At 29.7% G+C, this 22,096-nt stretch overlaps 1 protein-coding gene across 1 annotated transcript; it reads left to right on the forward strand.

The window, feature by feature from the left end:
* The first annotated feature begins 723 nt into the window (after positions 1-723).
* LOC132943620 (uncharacterized protein K02A2.6-like) lies at positions 724-4,807 on the forward strand. Its single transcript, XM_061012649.1, has one exon. It carries the CDS (start codon positions 857-859, stop codon positions 4,805-4,807), a length of 3,951 nt encoding a protein of 1,316 aa, XP_060868632.1. The 5' UTR covers positions 724-856.
* The last annotated feature ends 17,289 nt before the right edge of the window (positions 4,808-22,096 follow it).

Here is a 22,096-nt window from a genome sequence, read left to right on the forward strand (position 1 = left end):
CAATTTTGCGCTCAGCAGATCACGTTTAACTCTGTTTGTTTAAAAATTTAAGTGAATTTATCTCTTATAAAAATTAAAGGTAAGATTGTTATCTAGGGCAGTTGTAGGGCATATTATAGGCTTTTTGTTATATTTTAATTTTAAAGTGATTTCTGAGTATTTTAAAAGTGTAAATTGTTTGTGTATCTTAAAGTACTCATAAATAGATAATACTGATAATGTCAGAACATAATTGAAATATAACAAAAAGCCTATGAGATGCCCTAGTTAATAAACTTATCTTTATATTTTATAAGAGGTAAATTAATTTTAATTTTTAAACTAACAGAGCAAAACGTGATCTGCTGAGCGTGAAATTTGTTATGCTACGCACTTGTAAGACGAAGCAACAAATGTCCTTATGTCATCTTAAACGTTCACGGAATTCTAGCCGATTATGATGGTATATTATCATATTAAATTTAGAACCATAAAATAAAAGGATAAATTAATTTCCATCATGCATTTTTACATAAATAATTTAACAACTCTATTGATTCCCTTTTTTTGTTGGGACGATTAAGTTTTCAAATTAATTTTAAATATACTAGAAATCAAGGCAGTTTTTAATTAATAGTGTTTCTAACACATATTTACGATCGTCACTTTTATATGCAGAACTAAAGGCAGTAGAAAAGAAAATATTATGGAAGTTAATTTCGGTTGATAGTTAATGTTATGTATGTACATTGTACGGTGTGTCCGATACTCCGATATGTTATCTGTAACGATAAATATATATATATACAACATTATGTGATTATTATGTGTGTCCGCCGTCGTGCGTAATGATAAATAAAGCAGTCGTACTTTGTCAATGCTCGTGTGTGTACCTTCGCCTATCTTATATATAAAATACGTAACATTTGGCGACGAAGATGAAAATTCGGTGAAAATATTATTTAATTTTCTTGTTGTGATTATAATGTCGAATATTTCGCAATACATACCGGGTTCGGAATCATTCAGTAATTATTTAGATCGATTAAACGCGCAGTTGACCGTTTTAAAAGTTAAAGAGGCTGATAAAAAGTCCTATTTAATCGCATACATTGGTTCGGAAGCATATAGTCAATTAAAAGATGCTTGTTTGCCGGAGGAACCACAATTAAAGTCATACGACGAGTTAGTGTCCAAATTGGAAGAAATATATTCACCACGTCGTCTTGTAGTGAGTGAAAGATTTATTTTTAACCAACGTACACAGAACCAGGGTGAGTCAACTCGGGAGTACATAACAGCATTAAAAAAATTATCAAGTTTTTGTGTATTTGGTTCGTTTTTAAACGATGCACTGCGAGATCGGCTTATTGTAGGGATAAGTGATGAATCGTGTCAACGAAAATTACTTGGTATAGAGTCCCTAACGTTTGAAGAAGCATGTAAAATTGCTTTGGATTCGGAGTTGGTTTGTAATCAAACACAACAAATGAACAATAAATCACAAGTAAATTTTATCAATAATGGGAAAAATGTGTCTCGTCAAACACATTCGTCATCGAAGTCGGAACTCAAGTGGAACGGAAATTCTGGTGGAAAACCGTGGTCTGGGAAGTCGTCAAAACCTGGTCAAAAAAATGGTCAGTCAATTCAGCACGGCAGTCAAAGTTCACGAAGTCTTAAGTTTGGTCAATGCTATAGATGTGGAAGGAAGCACGATGTCCGTACGTGTCCAGCCAGAGAGTGGGAATGTTTTTCATGTAAATTAAAAGGTCATACGTCGAAAATGTGTAAGACAAAAATTAAAAATAATTTAGAGTCTATTGATTTAGTAAATAATGTGTCTCAGAATAGTGGGGGAAATCCACTTGTGATTAAAATCAAAGTTAATAATAAGCTTATTCCGTTTGAAGTAGATAGTGGAGCGTCGGTTTCAGTTATGCCGATTAAATATTTTAATATGTATTTTAATAATTCATGTAAATTAGAAAAAAAACATATTCAATTAAGTTCTGTAAATTGTGAACCAGTCAAGGTTTTAGGTCAAACACTTGTAAATGTCGAGATGTCAAATCAAAAAAATATTAAACTATATTTAATTATAACGGAAAACTCTGTAAAAAAAGTTTTAGTAGGTCGATCTTGGTTAGATAAGTTATATTCAAACTGGAGATCGAATATGTGTTTAAATTGTATAAGTAGTAATGTAGATTGCAAAATCGGGAAAAATATTATGAATTCTGTAAATAATAATAATTGCGTTTTAAGTGAAATAGATGTAATTAACAATATTAAACTCAAGTTTCCCGGGGTGGTTAAATTAAATGATAAACCAGCTGATTATATAAAAGACCATGAGGTCAATTTATCTTTAAAAGAAAATAGCGTACCAGTTTTCCATAGAGCATATCAAGTACCATATGCACTAAAGTCTGCTGTAGAAATTGAGTTAAATAGATTAGAAGTTGAAGGAGTTATAAGTAAGGTTTCAATTAGTGACTGGGCATCGCCTATTGTAGTAGTACCAAAAAAAAATAATAAAATTAGAATATGTGTAGATTTAAAAACTACCTTAAATCCAAAATTACAAATTGAACAACACCCATTACCAAGAGTCGATGATGTGTTTAATGAGTTATCCGGGGGAAGTGTATTCACTGTTTTGGATTTAGCAGAAGCGTATTTACAATTACAGGTTGCACCTGAAAGTCGTAAGTTTCTTACAATTAATACTCATAAAGGGTTGTACTGTTTTAATCGTTTATGTTATGGGGTAGCGTCAGCGCCAAGTATATTTCAGTCAGTCATGGAAAATATTTTACGAGGTGTTTCTAAAGTACAAGTATATTTAGATGACATAATAATCTGCGGCTCGTCAAGGTCAGAGTGTGAAGAAAATGTTAATGCGGTGTTAGAACGTTTAAATGAGTATAGAGTTAAAGTAAATTTTGAGAAATGTCAGTTTTATTGTTCAAGTGTACAATTTCTAGGTCATAAAATAGATTGTCAAGGCGTACATCCCGATGGAAATAAAATGGATGCGATAAGAAACGCACCGTGCCCTAATGATGTAGTACAATTAAAATCATTTCTCGGTCTCATAAACTATTATCAACGTTTTATTCCAATGTCGTCATCTATATTAGCTCCCTTGTACAATTTAACAAAAAATAAAATACCTTGGAATTGGTCTGACGAATGTCGATCAGCGTTTGAAAATATAAAACAGGTATTAATAAAAAGTCAATTATTAGTCACGTATAATCCAGATTTACCTCTAGTAGTTACGTGTGACAGTTCTAGCTATGGTGTCGGTGCAGTTCTTAGTCATTTGATAGATGGGGAGGAGAAGCCAATTTTATTCGCGTCTAGCACCTTATCAGCGGCAGAAAAAAATTATGCACAAATTGAGCGTGAAGGGTTAGCAATAATCTTCGCAGTAAAAAAATTCCATAAATACTTGTTTGCACGCAAATTTATTTTAGTAACTGATCATTTGCCGTTAAAATCAATTTTTAATCCGTCAAAGAATATACCTGTTGTAGCTTCATCTAGATTACAAAGATGGGCAGTTATATTGTCTAGTTATCAGTACGAGATTCAACATAGGAAGGGGGTAGACATAAGTAACGCAGACGCGTTATCAAGATTACCTCAAAGTAGTAATACTGGGGAAAATGCTTGTTCAATTTTATTATTAGAAAATTTACCTTTAACGTATAAGGAAGTGAGCAAAAAAACGAGTACAGACGAAGTATTAAAAGAAATAAGTCAGTATACGAAAGAAGGTTGGCCGGGGGTAAAGTCGTTAAAATCAGATTGCCAACAATATTATAAAAGACGGGAAGAATTATCGTTAGTAAATGACTGTTTGATATTAGGTAATCGCGTAGTAATTCCAAAGTCATTAAGAGAAGACGTATTAATGTTATTACATAAAAACCATCCGGGTATTGTTCGTTCGAAAATGCTCGCAAGGTCGTATGTATGGTGGCCTAATATCGATATTGATATAGATAAGTTTATTAAGACGTGTACGGAATGCCAATGTAATCAAAACGATAAGAATGTTAGTGAGAAAGTGTATATTCCGTGGGAAAATCCATCAGATTCTTGGAAAAGAATACACATCGATTTTCTAGAAATAAATCAAGTTAAATTATTAATCATTGTTGACAGTTTTAGCAAATGGATTGAGTGTTTTGCAATGGGAAGTACAACGGCTTCAAAAGTAATCGAAGTTTTAGAAAATTGTTTTTGTCGTTTTGGTTCCCCAGAGATAATGGTAACCGATAATGGTCCACCTTTTGGCGCAAATGAATTTAAAGCATATTGTGAGAAAAATTGTATAAAACTAGTACATTCGCCGCCATACAATCCAGAGTCTAATGGGTTGGCAGAGCGAGGAGTGCAAACGATAAAAAAATTATTAATAAAGAGTTTGTGTGTAGAGAGAGATGTAAAAAGAATACAATCAAAAATTAATAATATTTTAGTATCATATCGTAACACACCAACAACAAGCACAGGTTGTAGTCCGTCAGATTTAATATATAAATTTAAACCAAAAAATCATTTGTCCATATTAAAACCACCAAATATTGTAGAAAAGAATAAAAATATTAATGTTACTAAGTACGAAATAAATGATAAAGTTCTTGTTCGAAATAATTCAAAAGGGCAGAAATGGTTAACTGGACGTATAATGAAAATGTTGGGAACGTGCAGTTATTTAGTCCGGGTTGGTGATAAAATCAGATTAATGCATGTAAACAAATTGAAAAAGAGTTATTTAAATGATGAGGTACATCCAAGGGAACTTGAATAATAATAAAAAAAAAAAAAAAAAAAAAAAAAAAAAAAATATATTGTTTATCTATTTAAATTTTTAAGTTATATTTATTATGTATTGTGTAAAATTGTAAATGTTAAATCATTATTATTATTTTCTAAATTGTATGAATTTTGTATAAGTTAATTTATTGTACTAAAATTATATAGAAGGGAAAGATGTTATGTATGTACATTGTACGGTGTGTCCGATACTCCGATATGTTATCTGTAACGATAAATATATATATATACAACATTATGTGATTATTATGTGTGTCCGCCGTCGTGCGTAATGATAAATAAAGCAGTCGTACTTTGTCAATGCTCGTGTGTGTACCTTCGCCTATCTTATATATAAAATACGTAACAGTTAATAATTACGGTTCTATTACAATGATGTACCTACCATATGTTTATTTTGTTATATTTATGGGAAGTGAATATGTGCTAGCTATAGATGTTATTAACACTTAAGAGTTAAGGTATATTATAATATATATATATATATATATATATATATAGATAATTTTGTTTAGGGAGTTTTTTTTTCCGCCAATAAAGAATTAATAATAAATATGTATATGGAATCGTGAAGTTTTTCGTTTCAGTATAAGCTGAGGCCAGACATAAAATGTGCGGGTAAAAACACGACGCTGTACTTACATCTAATTTTTAAATTCATAAATAAATAAAATGAAAAAGGTTATAATTATTTTAACCACGGAAAGGCATTGACGCCACAAGAACCCCTCTGCGCGGTGGCCTTTGCCATCGCAAAACTTAACCCACGCCACCCACCCATTCCCGCAATACTTGACCCGCCTTTGGCGCTAGGCAACATACGACGCACGAAGGGATTTAATCGGATAACCACGGCGGTAAATAATATTCTACTGTCGTCGTTCCAAACAAAACTCCACGAAATCATAACCTTATAACTTTAACCACACCGATATAGGTAGGTGCACGTACTGTATTATATAATAGCGGTAGGTAGGTGCGTTAGGTTAGGGTCTTATCAAATATTAATACACTCCGATGTATTACAATATCGTCGAGGTCATTTAACGTGTAAGTGTGGAACAGTTGTTGTATTTGTCGTAAATATTTAACGCGTAAAAAGGGTACGATGTACTCTCATAGTCTCATATGCCTGTGCCCGTCTACTTCTTGTCATATATTTTATACTTGCCCACCATAGGAACGTATATGTACGCACAATGTGTGGCACATTTATTTTAATATAATAATCACTCGTGAATGCTAAATCGATACTCTGTGCGGACGCGTATATTTTCCTAGATACGGTGAGAAATTCGTAGAGTTGTCTGTGCACAATAATTTATCCGATGGATATTTGTTGAGTGGTAAAATATAATATGCAGCCATTAAAACATATTAGTCGCAGCCACGACGAAATTTAACAATTCAAATTAGTAATTACACACTGTACTAAACAAATTATAATGATTTTTACTATTACTAGATACCTACTATCTCATATTGTACACTTGTGACTTATCTATACGACTTTACTTAGTTATACTATTACTACTTTACTTACACTTACAATAAAATTATACCCAATGAGGTAAAATTTGTTTGTATGTAAAGTGAAATTTCTGTAGCCCGAACCGAATCAAAAAAAAATCTTTCACCTATAGACTATCCTTGTATAATTTAGTAATTTAAGTAAAAATATGAAAATTAAAATGAATTTATCTTTATTTGCTTGTGACACTAGTAGATACACTGGGTCAAACAAAACACTAAAAAGAAAAACCAAAAACACCATCTTCGGCTGGCCTAACCTACCTCTGAACAGAAGAGATAAGGTAATTATCAATAGACTCCGCAATGACCTCACCCGTCTTACATACCTCATGGCAAAGGAAGACAAATTAAAGTTAAACCCTTGTGTCAAACTCTCAGTCAACAACATAATTATTACAGAATGACTCCAATACGTAGACGAATTCAGCAGCCTCAACATACCCAACACCTTAGATACAGCACTCGGACCTGACGCGGACACCACCACACAAATTTTAAAGTTCTTAAAGAAATCTGAATTCTATTACCTAATTTAACAAAAATAATTTAATAATTTATTTTCTTCACTCGCTATCCAGCTGGAAAACATTACTATTAGGTTATTATATATTAATTCGCAGAGAAATTATTTTTGATTTATTTCCACCAATAGGATTTATCGGGTTATCAAGTCTTTCAATTTCCATACAAGGTCACTCGAGCATTAACAATTCATATTCAATTCATTTTGAAAATCTCTTTACTAGGTAATAAATTATTTTTACGAGCACTTCAACTTTTTTTTTAAACTCCTATAAACCAAATGGTTTTTCGAATACGATGATTTATCTCATTGCTTTCAAACGTATAATATAATATTAATAAAACACTGGATCGCATCCAGGTGAACGAAATAACAGGTCGAGTGCAGACTACAGCGGAGCGTTCGATATTCCGCACACTTCAGCCTCTTCGTTCGTATTGTCCTTTGTAATATTATTTTTTATGTTAGTGGATTTGTAGTTCTTAAATTTTTTATTTCTTCAAATATATTATGAAATATAATATTCGAAAACAACATTTTTCATGGCTATTATTTTTGATCGGTCTACTGTTTGTCGGCCCTTTCTTAGACAATGCATATTATAATGCCATCTTTTTTTCGGATGATGTAATATTATCATTATACCGTAAACCGTTATATTGTTATATACATCAACTGTTATAATGTTTGGCGAAACGAATCGGCCGGTGAATCAAAGGAGACAATATAATAATATATATAAAATCAATAAACAATGAAGCGATGAACAATAGGATCGAGTTATAGTTACGGGTATCATCTATATAATATAAAACACACACACACATTTACTATCTGGAGAAAGCCCACCGTTGAATAATATTATCATATTATATTATGTAATGAAAATATATATGTATAGTTCATTTTCACTCAGACTGTCGTGAAAAGGACATCGCCATTGTCGCAATAGTTAAATGAGGATTCTCAGGAAAATACGTAAATGCATATAGATACCAATATTATATTATTATTGTTGTATAAATGCGGAAAATAACTTTTGTGCTTTTCAAACGAAATATCGTTTTGTAGCTTAAATATAGGCAGACAGGTACATTAGATTCATTCTGCATTGTCCGATGGTCCGGTAGAAAATGTAATGCGTACGCGAAAGTCAAGTTAGCAGTTGCTATAGGTTTTTGCGTTACATCAGTGGCGTCATTTAGAGGGTGGGAAGGTAGGCATTTTCCCCTGTCTGATTTTAAAACCAGTCCGATTGGCCGGTGCCCGGTGGTTTTCAATTAACCTTTATTATATATTATATTAGCGTAAAAACATTCCTATATTTATAGGAAAATATTATATTGTGCGGGTATTAAGAAATTATTTTGACAATGATAAATTTGAAATTACTAGTTAATAGTAGAATACATTTATATTTAGACGCATGTGTGGACGTGCATGTGATTTGGTGTGTATGTACTATGTGTCTATGTACTTGTTTTATGAAAGAAAAGGAACTTGCGAATGGTTGTTTTTTTAATCAAAACTTTTGCCCCCTCTATTAAAAACTGAAATGACGCCACTGGGCCCTTACGTAAACATTTAGTAGATATTTGCACGTTTAAACACGTTGGCTACCAGACCTATTTTCAAAGAACTCGTTTCATGCACCGTCAAAGACAAGGATGTCTATCACATATTATGTACTTTGTTAGTTTAAACTTTAGATATACCTTTATAAGCAATTTTAAATATTATTTTTTTTGTGTATCAACTACCAAGTCGGTATTATTGAAACTGAAAATTGTACAAGAAAATACATGGTACAAATTATTATTTTAATAAAATTTAGGTCACGATTATCTAATAATTGTTTAATGAAAACACCATAGAAAATCCCGGTGTTTTTCCTGGTATCTACTTAAAGTTGATATATTTGAGTGTATTGTACTTTAAGTATCACTATGGTGACTCTGGGATTCCTTTTACTTCTTGATGATCTGCCTATATCTACTAAATAGTTATTAAGTTTAGTAGACAATCCATTGATAGTAATTAATATAATGCAATGTATTGTTCGAAGTTCTCTGCAAACAATGGTAATATACTAATATGATATAAATTTGATGAACCCTCCAATTTTTATAATTACATATAATATTGTTATAATATTGATAAAAAAAAGATGTTTAAAAGCTCGTGGGTATATTTGTAGGTACTTGAGTACTTCACGTACATGCAACACAATAGATTATATTCATAGTGGGTATCCGCAGTCTTGGGATTCGTGTTTAAACGACGATTACCTAACCCTGAATGGCTACATTATGTCAATCACGGACCACGGTGGCGTATCGAAATGATTTGATACTGTCAGAGATTTTATTATTATTAGCTATGGTATAATTTTGGTGGCTCGAACACAGAGTTCGTTCATAATATATTAAAATATATGACTCTCATACATACTACCTAGTCCCTACCTCATTTGTTATGTAGCTAGTGTTGGTAGAAAATATATTAATATCGAATAATACAGTAGTACCTATGCCGATCCGTTGCTGGTCAACATCTGTTAGTATTACTTATATTATATTATACTGGGTGATCTATTTAACGTAAGCCACTAAAAATTTAATATTAACGGTTTTATTAAATATTTATTTAGATAATTTTATGTAAGTAAGTACCTAGTTAAAAATACAATTTAAAAAAAGATATTTTACTATTTATTATCATACATATTAATCATTTTAAAACTATGAATGACAAAATGCATTTTTAATTTCTTATTCGAAAACTGAATACTTTTTGGAGTACTTCAATAATTACATAAAATCAAATTTTAGTATATAACGAGTATGGTATATCAGTTATAACTTTATAAGCACCTATTTAAAGTTTAGATAAGTGGCGTGGAGTGACACAGGGACACACTGCTAAAAGTTCGTTCATACTACTCCGCTCATCTAAACATTAAATATTTTAAGTTATAACTAATAAACTAATTGTTCAAAATTTTATTTTTATAGATCGAAATACTGTGAATCATTTTATATGATTTCAAACATGTATATTTTGTCATTCAAAAGACCTTAAAACTCAAAAAATTAATACGATTAATAATAGCATAAAAACATAGTTGTTTTTTAAAAGTGTTTTTATGTAACGATTTAAAATAATGTAAAATTATTTTTTTCTAATTTAATGAGTGTCTCATATTATATAAAATAGTTTACCCCGTATATTATGCTGTATAATATATGCATCCAACCGTATGGTTTCTTTCGTATAAACGTCAAACTATAATGGTTTAGGAATTGCAAGGGATCGAAGAATGGCTTCGCAATGTATATTATGTAATATGCTATAATATATAAATGAACACGCGTATTGATTATATTATGTACAGTGTGTTTTCTCTTCAGTAAATGTTTTCTTATTCCTATCAAATATTTGATTGGTAAATTTGTTTTTCATTAGCCACCTGTTGCATAATATGCGTTTGTTCGTCGATATAACGAATGTTGATTGAATTTCGACAATGATTTCGGATGATTCAAAATTGTGTAATTTTTTGGAAACATTGCTAAGAATAAACCATCGATTTGATTTTAGTTAGGTATGGTAAAATTGTTTCAGATTGTAAATATTTTGTGGGTTTTTTATCACACAAAAAAAAAGACTTCAAGGAACTTGTATGAAAATAAATTATAGTAATTTATGGCCTTCATTAATTATTAAATTGTTCACTAAATTGCAGGGTCTTGTCTCAAACAGTTTTTAATTATTTCTTATGGTTACTATTAGGTGCATTAATAATATACTATGCAATTTATATTACGCTATAAAATAGAAATAAATATTAAAGTTTCATTTTATCGCAAAAGATTATTATACAATTTAAATTCCTCTTTCTATAACCATAAATACCATAACGAGTCTTCTAGAGCAGTATTCATATATATATGAAATTAAATTAAAGAAATCAAAAAGACATCATCACTTTTTGAGAATGAACACAACACGAATTTTTGAGGATTTTTAAGTGACCACACTTTTACCATTAACTTTGTGAAAGCTACTGTCAGACAATATATTTATTATTTTACCAAAATGTAAAATACAGGGAAATATTCGAAGATATTCAAATGTATAATAAGGATTTATTCTTAAACCCTTTTTGTTTTCTAATAATAATTAACAAAATATTAATTGTAGATGTGAATTTTACATTTTACCTATTCATAACCTAAATTCTTAAGTATAGTTTGTAAACAAATAGGTACATTAAATTTAATACCTATTAAAGTTCAGATTTTTTTTTGTGTATGGCGCTTGTTTCGAAGGCCTAGTTCGTATGCCTATTTGGCAGAATTTTTAATTGGGCACCAGTAGGTTTCTGCCATGCCCGGTTGCCGTTTGGAAATTTCGGAAAAAACTTTTCCGCCAAATCATAAATTGTTCGATTCCCTTTTCCGCCAAAACCATACCTTTCCCTGTTCTCCCAATTCTCTTTTCCGCCAAATCAAAAAAGTGCAAATAGTGCATTAACAACGGTTGATCGAAAAAGTCGGGTGTATGGCGTACCTGTTTACAGCTAATAAGAACAACGTGCAAAAAAAAGAACCATGACATGTGGTTAACGGTAATAAAAAGATGTGATTTACTGTAGATTCGATGATAATATTATACATGACGCAGGTGCTAACCGGACACGGGTGATTTCAGTGGTATCTTCGCTGCATGGGCAGGACCCCTAGCACCCACTGCATTCACTGCCAGTGCAGCTCAGTCACAGCGGTACACACCATCTCCTCTGTCCAAACTGGGACGGCCTACGGGACGAGCTACGCGCTCGCCAGGGCCATCCTCCCGAGGCCACTGACGTCGAGAGCATCCTGTGCGGCCCTCTCTTCGAGGACCTCCCAACGGACCAGACAGAGAAGGCGACAGTCCTCAACGAGGCAGAAGAGACGTTCAGACTCTTCTATAAAATGGTAGAAGAGACTCTGACCCTCAAGGAAGTCGAAGAAAGGGCTCGCCAGGCGGTAGACGCTGCGGACGACTAAATATCAGAACGAGAAGTCTAGGACGGCTGGCTTGGCCGGTTCAAGAAGACACCGAAGTAAACATATAATCAAACAATTATGTAAAGGGACGGTCCAGGGCATGTCTTATACAATGATATTATATCATTGAATTCAAATTTAACACCATCCATTACAGTGACCCACTTGTAACCTACTGTACAGCAGAGCGACATCCACTTATCCACCTTTTTTAACTATTAAATTTGATTATTTATACAAGTATGCTAGGATGACTCAACCTTTCTGTTCAGAATCGTTTTTCGTATGCAATGGTTTCTCATTGTCATTGAATTCAAATATAACACATCCATTACAATGACTTGCTTGACGATTACTGTACAGTGTACATCAGAGTGGTACCCACAGGTCCACCTTTGTTTGTTTTCGGTTTCAATAATATATATTGTTCACAATAAATTAATAAAAATTAATTTAATAAAAAAAAAAAGAAAAGAATTATCATCTTAATATTATGCTATTTATTTCATTTTCCTAGTGAAGTTTCAACAGATTTTAATAAGATATACAATTACTATAATTAAAATGTGGGAATATAATCAAAGGTAGATATTACATATTTCACGCATGATTGTGTACTTTGTTTAAAGGATTCTTATTAGGCACTTATATAATCGACAATTCCAAATGTAAAAGAAATTTATCAGATAATGATATTTCAATAATAATCTTAACCTTAGGTGGTAATTTCAAATTATAAATTTGAGGATTATTTTACAATAAATAGGTACTTTTTAACTTCAATAATGTAATTTACTAATACATACAATTGAGCACGGTATACATTATTTTATGAACAGTATTTTGTTGTAAAACGTTATACGTTAGTTTATCAGAATACATACATAGTAAGAACATAACAACTGCTGAGAACAGTTGTAGTTAACAACCACTTGTTCAAATAATAATCGTCAAACAAACATGGACGAATAAACACTTTGGGAAATAATGATTACTTTGATGGTGGGTTCCTTGTAATGTATAAGATTAGAATTTCAAAACACCCACTCATAAGTGGCTTCCAACTTAATGTACATATATACTTGTGTGTTTTATTTGCTAAATACGAATTATTGATAATGATAACTGATTAGTGATAACTGATAACATTTGATAAAATAATTTGTCAAATATATGTATTAAAGTGATGATAAACAAAAATATTTAAAGAATTTATAAATATATTTATTCGTATGACTTAATAATGAGCGGACTAACAAAAATTTTACTTATTAAGGTTAATAAATTATGTAGTTTATAATATCATGTTTCTAAACCTCTTCAGCTACGAAACTAAGTTGTAAAAGCTACAAGATTAACAGTTTGTGTATTATGAACAGCTAGTGTACACAGCTGTTTAAAAAGACAATACTTTATTTTATATTTTCTGAATCTTAAATTATTTGTTAGTCTTTTATTAGAGTATTTTATATTTCAGTACAGTTCTTAAAGTTGTATAAGTTTTCAAAATGAAAATGGGTTTTTTGATAAGTAATTTAACGATTATTGTTATAACTGTAATCGTTGTTTTCGGCAATGCGTCACTTGAAGGTATGCTTTCAATATATTATATTCTAATTTTTAGGTAATAAATACCATAATAATACCTACCGGATTATTTTCTTTTAAAATCATAAGCTATATTTTACATAAATTTACCCATGATAAGTTTTATATGTATAAAAATAATGTAGGTTTAACTGTTTGAATAAAAACTAAATTATCGATTAAGATCATAAATCTTAATCTATACTATGTAAGTTATTAAAATTTTTAAAAAATACATGAGTCAAATGAGAATAAAAATCAAACCATATCGCCTCTACCCTTAAAATTCCAATTTTAAATAGATGCACGTTTTTAATTTTGTTTTTAGAATATGATTGGAAAAAATTATCTGGTAAGATATAATGTTTATTCGTTGAATACAATTAATAGTTATTATTAGCAATTAAAATGAATATTATAGTGTTTTTATCAAAATGCCATTTTTACGTTTTAGTGTATGCCGGTAAGATTACAGTTTTGTGCACAGAACGTAACTATGTATTTTTTGCATGTATTTTTTTTTTTTTTGTTTAAAATAAATTTTTGTAAATAATGAATTTTCTGAATGGAAAAATTTGATAAGATATAATATTGTATTCGTTAAATACAATTTTTAATAATTATTAGAAAAATAAATAAATAAATAGTTTTTATAAATATGCCATTTAATATATATTATAGGGCCTGAAGGTAAAATTACAGTTTTGTGTACAGGATGCACGTATTCTTTATTTATCAATATTTGTAGATGTATATTTATTTTTTGAAAGTAAATAATGAATTTTCCAAATGAAAAAAATTTGATTAGATATCATGTATATTTGTTGAATACAATCACCTAATAATAGTTATTAGCAATATAAATGATTAATGAATTAATTGTTTTTATAAATATGCCATTTTTACGCGTTATAGAGCGTGAAGGTAAGATTACAATTATGTCTACATAATGTAGCTTTATTAAATTAACATTATTTGTTTTATTGTTTTATATGTTTTAGAATCTCGAGGTAAGATTACGATTTTGTGGACAGGATACACATATTTAATTAACAATATTCTTTTTACGTGTATTTTTTTTTTTTTTTAAGTAAATAATGAATTTTATTAGTGGAAGAAACTTGATAAGATTTAATATGTATCCGTTGAATACAATTTACAATAATTATTAATAATAAAAATTAGTTAATTGCATTCATTTTTTTTGTTTTAGTGTGTATTGGTAAGATAACAGTTATGTGTACAGAATGTGCATATTTAATTAACAATGGTTTTACGCTAAGAAATAATATTATATTAAATTACCAATTAACATTGGGACGCCTACGAGTTATTGGTTAATCAAATGTACATGATACAAATTGCTTCGCAGAATTTTTTTTTTCAAATTTGTTCTGATTAACAATTCTGGAAAATTTTACCAACTTCTAACTCATAAAACTAGAGTAATGAAGACACTGAACTTACCCAATACAGGCGGGAAATAGCGTGTTACAAATATTTGCTTGCGGGTTATAAGTTATAACTCGAACATATTTTGAATAATATTTAAAATTATTTTTAGTAAATTTTGTAAATTTTTTTTTACTTTGGAACAAATGTTATATGTTACTCCTATTTATTATAAAATTACACTTTTTTCCTAATTTACTCAATTATTATGTATCTATGGACTTAACTAATACTGCCCATCTAAAATAAAAAAGTATGATTTTGTTACTTAATTATAATATGTCATACATCTTAAAGATTTTACTAAATGCACATTCCACATGCCAATATCAGTCGTCGTAAATTATAATAAATTTTAATGTTATTATTCAAATATTTTAACAGATAAGTTAAATAATGGAGGATATTATAAAGGTATGTATAGTTATTAATAACTATAGTATATAAGAGTACTCTAGGTAGTGTGTTGATGATATTATAAAACAAAATATCGAATCTACTATGTAAGCTAATCATTTTCAGTTCACTTTACCATGGTAAATGTTTTTGTGTATTGTGTATGATAATGTTGAATAAGTAATTCAAATCATCGAATCTAAAGGTTTTATTAATTGTCTAATAATTGATGGTATACCTATACAAATATTATTGTTATAACATAAATATTGAGTCTATTTCTTTTTTTTAGACAATACTGGATTCGAGAATTTTCGAACAAAAGTTAAAGGCCTGAGTATGTTTTTATTTAATTATAATAAACAATTATAACGCATAATGCATGTACTATTTTATTTATAATAGTTGTTGTTGCAATGTGATTATTTTAAAGTTTTTATTGGTCTGCACAAAATATAGGTAGCTAACTAACCCCCATCTACATCAATGGACTAGCTTTGAACAGTTTGAACAATCGATTCCGGCACTTACCACTTATCTTAATATCTAAAAAAAGTGGGTAAGTGGATGTCGCTCTTCTGTACAGTAGGTTACAAGTGGGTCACTGTAATGGATGTTGTTAAATTTGAATTTAATGATAAAATATCATTGTATAAGAAAAACGATTCCGAGCGAAAATGGTTAGTCAACCAATGCTATTGTATTTAAGTATATTTGATGGTTTATTGTGAATAAAGTAATTTATATATTTACCTATTTATGTGGAACCTTGTTTTAAATTTTAATCCTTAGTTCATATTTTTACAAGATTGGATATTCACTCGATTTCTCATATAGCGGTTTTGTTATTTTGATGTTATTCAAAAACGAATAATTGTAGATACATGAACATTGAACATTTTACTGAATGTTTATATTTTCATTTTCTATACACCATAAAATGTTGAAAATATTATTACTTGTTTTGGGCTGTTTACGGGCATTGTCACTTTTCAATTTTTTCGGTTTTTTTTCTACAATTGTCAATAAAATATTATTTGTTGCGTAAAAAGTGTGAAAACTTAATACAAGGCTTCTGATTTATTGTTACAATAGCAGTTGAAAAATATTAAAAATTCATAGGCACAATTTTTATTTATAATAGTATTTAAGGTTGGAATTTTGTCAAATTTATCGAATTTAAAATTTAATAAATATTTTGTAGTTAAAAATGTATAAAATGTTCAGCTTGTATAGCTAAGGATTGAAAATTTAAAACAAGGTTCCAAGTAAATTGGTTATGTAATTTATAAATAATATACTCATATATACTTAAATAAACTTATAGAATGAATATATCAAAACGAACATACTTGGGTGTTAAAACTCAAACAAAATTAAAATAGATTACAAAATATAAAATAATAAGAGGTTACCATACATTCCTTAACGATTACATCATCATTTAAAAATAAGAACACATCTCCACAATATGTGATTAACATTATGAGACGGACACACACTAAAATATGCCCATATTTGGGCATAAAGAAATAATAAAGATAAAAGAACAATACGCAACACCATTACTTCATTACGCAACCGGCTTTCTGTCACATTAAAAAACAGCATATAATATTTATACCTACATATGCGCACTGTACGACATTCGGTCAAACAACCAAATATCAGTGCCAAAATTGTGCGCAACAAGAAGAATACAATAGCTCCTAACATACAAAATACTTTTCTCGTACCAATATTGCCAAAAACCAACAACAATATGCAAAATACAACATAAGATGTATGCATATGCGTAGTATTCGACATTCGGTCAAACAACCAGATATAAATGCCAAAACTATGCGCAAAAAGGATAATACGATGACACCTAACATTCGAAACACCTCTATAGTGCAAAGAGTGCCAAAAGACCAACGACGATGTGCAAAATACAATATAAGATGTACACACATGCGCACTGTACGACATTCGGTCCAACAACCAAATATAAGTGCCAAAACTATGTGCATCAAGAAAAATACAATAGCTCTTAACATACGAAATACTTTTCTCGTACCAATATTTCCAAAAACCAATGACAATGAGCAAAATATAGGCTTCTTCAACGATATATTTTTGAATATCGATATCGTTTTGAATTGTGTGATATTGAATCGCGATATCAAAAAAAAAATTAGGTATCGATATATCGATATTCCGATATCTCTATGACTACCATAAATGCCAATACTCAAATACTCAATTGACTGGGTACTAAGTAGTAACTAGTGGGTATTATATTAACAATTAATTGTCTTGAAATATATTTTTCAAGAGCTTTGGCATGAAAATCAGTTGTTTTGATGTACATCGATTATCGATATATTTCGACTATCGATATATTAAGATTATCGATACCTAAATTTCTGAAAAAAAGTTCGCGATATCGATATTGTTGAAGATAGTCCAAAATACAACATAAGATGTACACATATGCACACTGTACGACATTCGGTTAAACAACCAAATATCAATGCCAAAACTATGCGCAACCAGAATAATAAGATAGCACCTAACATGCAAAACAACATTATCGTAACAATATTTCCAAAAAACCATCGACAATGTGCAAAAACACAACATGAATGCACGCGCATGCGCAGTTCATACAACACATTTATAGCTTCCTTATATAAACGCAACGCACAGTGCACACATCTCTCACAAGTACCTCGGAAGTCACTCAGACGTCAATCAATCATCATCCCGAGACGGTGCTACTCACGACTATTATACGATGTGCCTCGTCGGCGCAGTACACTGCTACAATCAACATACAATGACGTCGTCAACGCCGCCCACAGCAAAAATACGTGCTACTGTACAGTTTTTCTTAATCTGAAATTAATCTTTCTCAACGAAATTAACTTAACAATTGCTTTGTTCTAACACCAGGTATGAGTTCATTTTGGTTTATTCATTTTATTATTCAAACTTAAAAAAAATATGTCATTATCATTTACTACACTATCTGAACAATCCTTTCATAACACCAGACCGTTCAGAAATCTCCTACTCAAATACTTCCAAATGCTACACTTCCGACAGTCCATTCCAATTAACAAATAATACATATTTAGATTCATAAGAAAACACTATAAATGGAACATACCTTAGGCGCTGCCTGATGATTCATCGTTTAGACGTTGAACCATCAGAATGTACTTGCAGTTAATGTATCTCGAGTCTTGAAGCGGGCAGGATTTATCCTAATACTCCGACTCCATCCCTCTTAAAGATAGACTAACCTCAAGTACATAAGCATTCACTAATACACAATATGAATAAACTAATAAATTAATAACCCACGTCTTAGGTGCTGCCTGATGTTTCATTGTCCATTCTGGATCTTGAATTATCAGAGTGTACTTGCAGTTAATGAATCTCGAGTCTTGAAGCGGACAGGATTTATCCTGATACTCCGACTATATCCCTTTTCAAGAGAAATTAACCTTAAGTAGGTACATAAGCATATACCAATACACCGAAAATATTATAATGTTGACCATTGAAATCTCATCACAATGTATTTGTTTAAAATATTATATTCAACTACCCCTCCAAAAAAAAAATGCATTGGACACTTCTAATCAGAAAACTTACAACAAAAATAATTCTAAAACATATAACGCACTAAATTACTGTTATTTAATTCCAATAAATATAAAAACTACATAATATATAAAAAAAAATTCAATTTGACACAAACATAATATGAATAATAATACATACTATTAGAAACTATATATCACTTAAAATGTTAAGCGATACGGTACAATGAATAACAAATAAAATATTAATTAAATAATAACTAAACATAATAATCAAATATAATAATAAATAATCTAGCCACAACAATTTAAAATAACCGAATCAATAAAAACATATTACAATTACCATTCTATATTAAATCAAAATATTACAAACGTTTATACTATAATATAAACCTAAATTTCATATCTACATAACAAATAAAAATGTATCATACAACTTAATTAACATTGTAAAAATTATAAACCTGAACATGTCTAAAAGACTACCCTTTTATAAACCGATAAAATTTTCGGGTGCTGTTAACGAAAGTGTTGACTTATTTATCCAGAAGTACAATAAAGCAAGCCATATTAATGGCTGGACTTCAGAACAAAAAGTATTATTTATTGCTATCTACCTACAATGTACAGCGTCCACCTTTTTAGACAATTTTGAGAATACTAATTCAATCACCACATGGACAGAATTAGAAAATGCCTTTCGATTAGAATTTGAGTCACCAGCAGAAAAATATATGCTTAAGAATTTGATGGAAAATAGAAAGCAATTACCCAATGAATCTATAACATCTTACACTAATGATGCAGAACATCTATGCAAAAGAATTTACCCTTTTATGTCACAGTCAGAAATAGTATAGACAATAATGAAAGGCTTAAAACCAAAAATTGTCAAATATGTAGGAATTTTAGAAAATAATAATTTAACAGATTTAAAAAGAAACATTAGAAAATATGAGTTAATAGAATACATTATAAACGACAAAACGAATCCATTTCCTAGCAAACCCAGAGACCAAATTACTAAGGAATGCATAAATGCAATAAATGACAATAATACAAAACAATTAGAAAAATTATCATCTAAAATTTCTAACTTAGAATCGATATTAAATAATTTAGGTTCTAACCAAAATTACAATAACAATTACGTAAATAATTCAAATATTAATCATTATAGAAATAACGATCAATATACAAAACGTTTAGCACATAATAATTACTTACACCAAAATGAATTTAATAAAAACCAAATAAATTCAAATTTTGAAAACAATCGACAAAACATAAAATATAATAATCATCACGACTATTATCAACCTAATTATGACGTTAATAAACAGAAAAACTATCCAGGCAATTATTTACTACTACATGTCAATGACAATAAAATACCCAAAAACCATGATATTGAATATTCACATCAATGCAAACACTGTTACAAATTCAACCACCTTACCATAGAATGCAGGTGAAAATTAACGTATAAACTACGAAATAAAAAATACTATACTGCCAACGATTGTAACTTAAAAAACATTGATTTTAAAACAAACCAAACAAAACCAACAAACAGGTTAAATGAACCTAAAGGGTACCAACATTATCATTCGGTCCCAGAAACACTTATAAATCTAAAATATTACCAACAAACACCAACTAATAAAAACATTAAAAATGACATAATTCATACAATAATATACCAAAATAGAAATACTAATGAACCTTATATAAAAGCAAGCCTAAAGAATGAAAACACAAAAATGTCCATAGATTCTGAAGCATTCATAAACTGCATTCGTCCAGATCTAATAATTCCAAAACTTATCAGCCCATCGGCCATCACACAAAATATACAAACTACCGGGTCCAGATAAGATACTACGTGAACTCTTAGGCATAGCTAAAATAAACCCACAAATTGAAAAATACAATATTTCAAATACCCACATGCGTAGTGAAAAATCTAAGCAATGTGATAATTTTGGAAAACCAATTTTTGACAACTATTACGGCCAATATAGATTATACAAAGAAAACCATTACCCTAAATACCAATATTAAAACGTGAGTAATACATAAAAATAATTATAATAACATAATATTACCATGTGTTACACAAATATATTCGAATATTTTGGGTCTGTCAATGCATTACACAGACACTATTTCAAAGAAGATATTATAATATCTTATGATCATTTTAAACCAAATACTTACATCAATCATACAATCTTAACAATTTAACACATTTACTAGTACTATCAGTGTCTACCAAACAATGCCATGATAACCAATTTATGAGTATAGGAAACGATCATAATTTTGACACGTCATTTTTCTATATAAAACAAAAAAAGTATACGTATATAATTCAGAGCCCAGATCTACTATAGTTCCATATACATATAATAATGAAACAAACTGTAGCCCTAGATCATTGATAAATTACAATTCCAAATTCAATAAAATTATTGATACAATTACGCATACTGAAAACTATACCACAATAAAATATATCAAAAGAAAGCGTAATCAAGAATTATATAATATGATAATAAATAAAGTGGAATCACAAACTATATAATATATTACATTATATTATATCTATGGCATCTATCTTATCATAAACATAATAACTAAGTGTATGAATGAAAAACTGCAACATTAAGAGCAAATTTTAATATTACAAATCTAGAACAACAAATTAAAAAATTAAAACCATCAGAGCATTATATTAACATATTATCTACCAAATTAACGCATATTAAACCAACCAAAGTTTACGAAATAAAAACCATCGTTGACTCGAAAGAACCAAAGCATAAATTTAAATTCAAATTTAAATCACAGAGATTCACAGAAACAATATGTCAGAACACAAGACATTACATAAGAAACTACCAAATTAAATGGTTATTTTACCTTTTCTACATTATACTGAATAATAATTATTTATCACAAATATCAACAAATAAAAATGCATACCTACCTTAAAGGTAATATTAGCTTTAAAACTAGCGCTATGTCGTGGACGACCAGACTCAAGATACCAACAATATTATCATTTATCCATACTATCTAAAAACTTCGAAATAAAAAAGGTGGATAAGTGGATGTCG

This window comes from Metopolophium dirhodum, chromosome 4 (genome assembly GCF_019925205.1).
Source record: "Metopolophium dirhodum isolate CAU chromosome 4, ASM1992520v1, whole genome shotgun sequence".
Taxonomy (NCBI): Eukaryota; Metazoa; Arthropoda; class Insecta; order Hemiptera; family Aphididae; genus Metopolophium; species Metopolophium dirhodum.

What these genes read in the sequence shown, in the direction of transcription:
- LOC132943620 (XM_061012649.1), top strand. Translation starts at nt 857, where the DNA reads ATGCTCGTGTGTGTACCTTCGCCTATCTTATATATAAAATACGTAACA.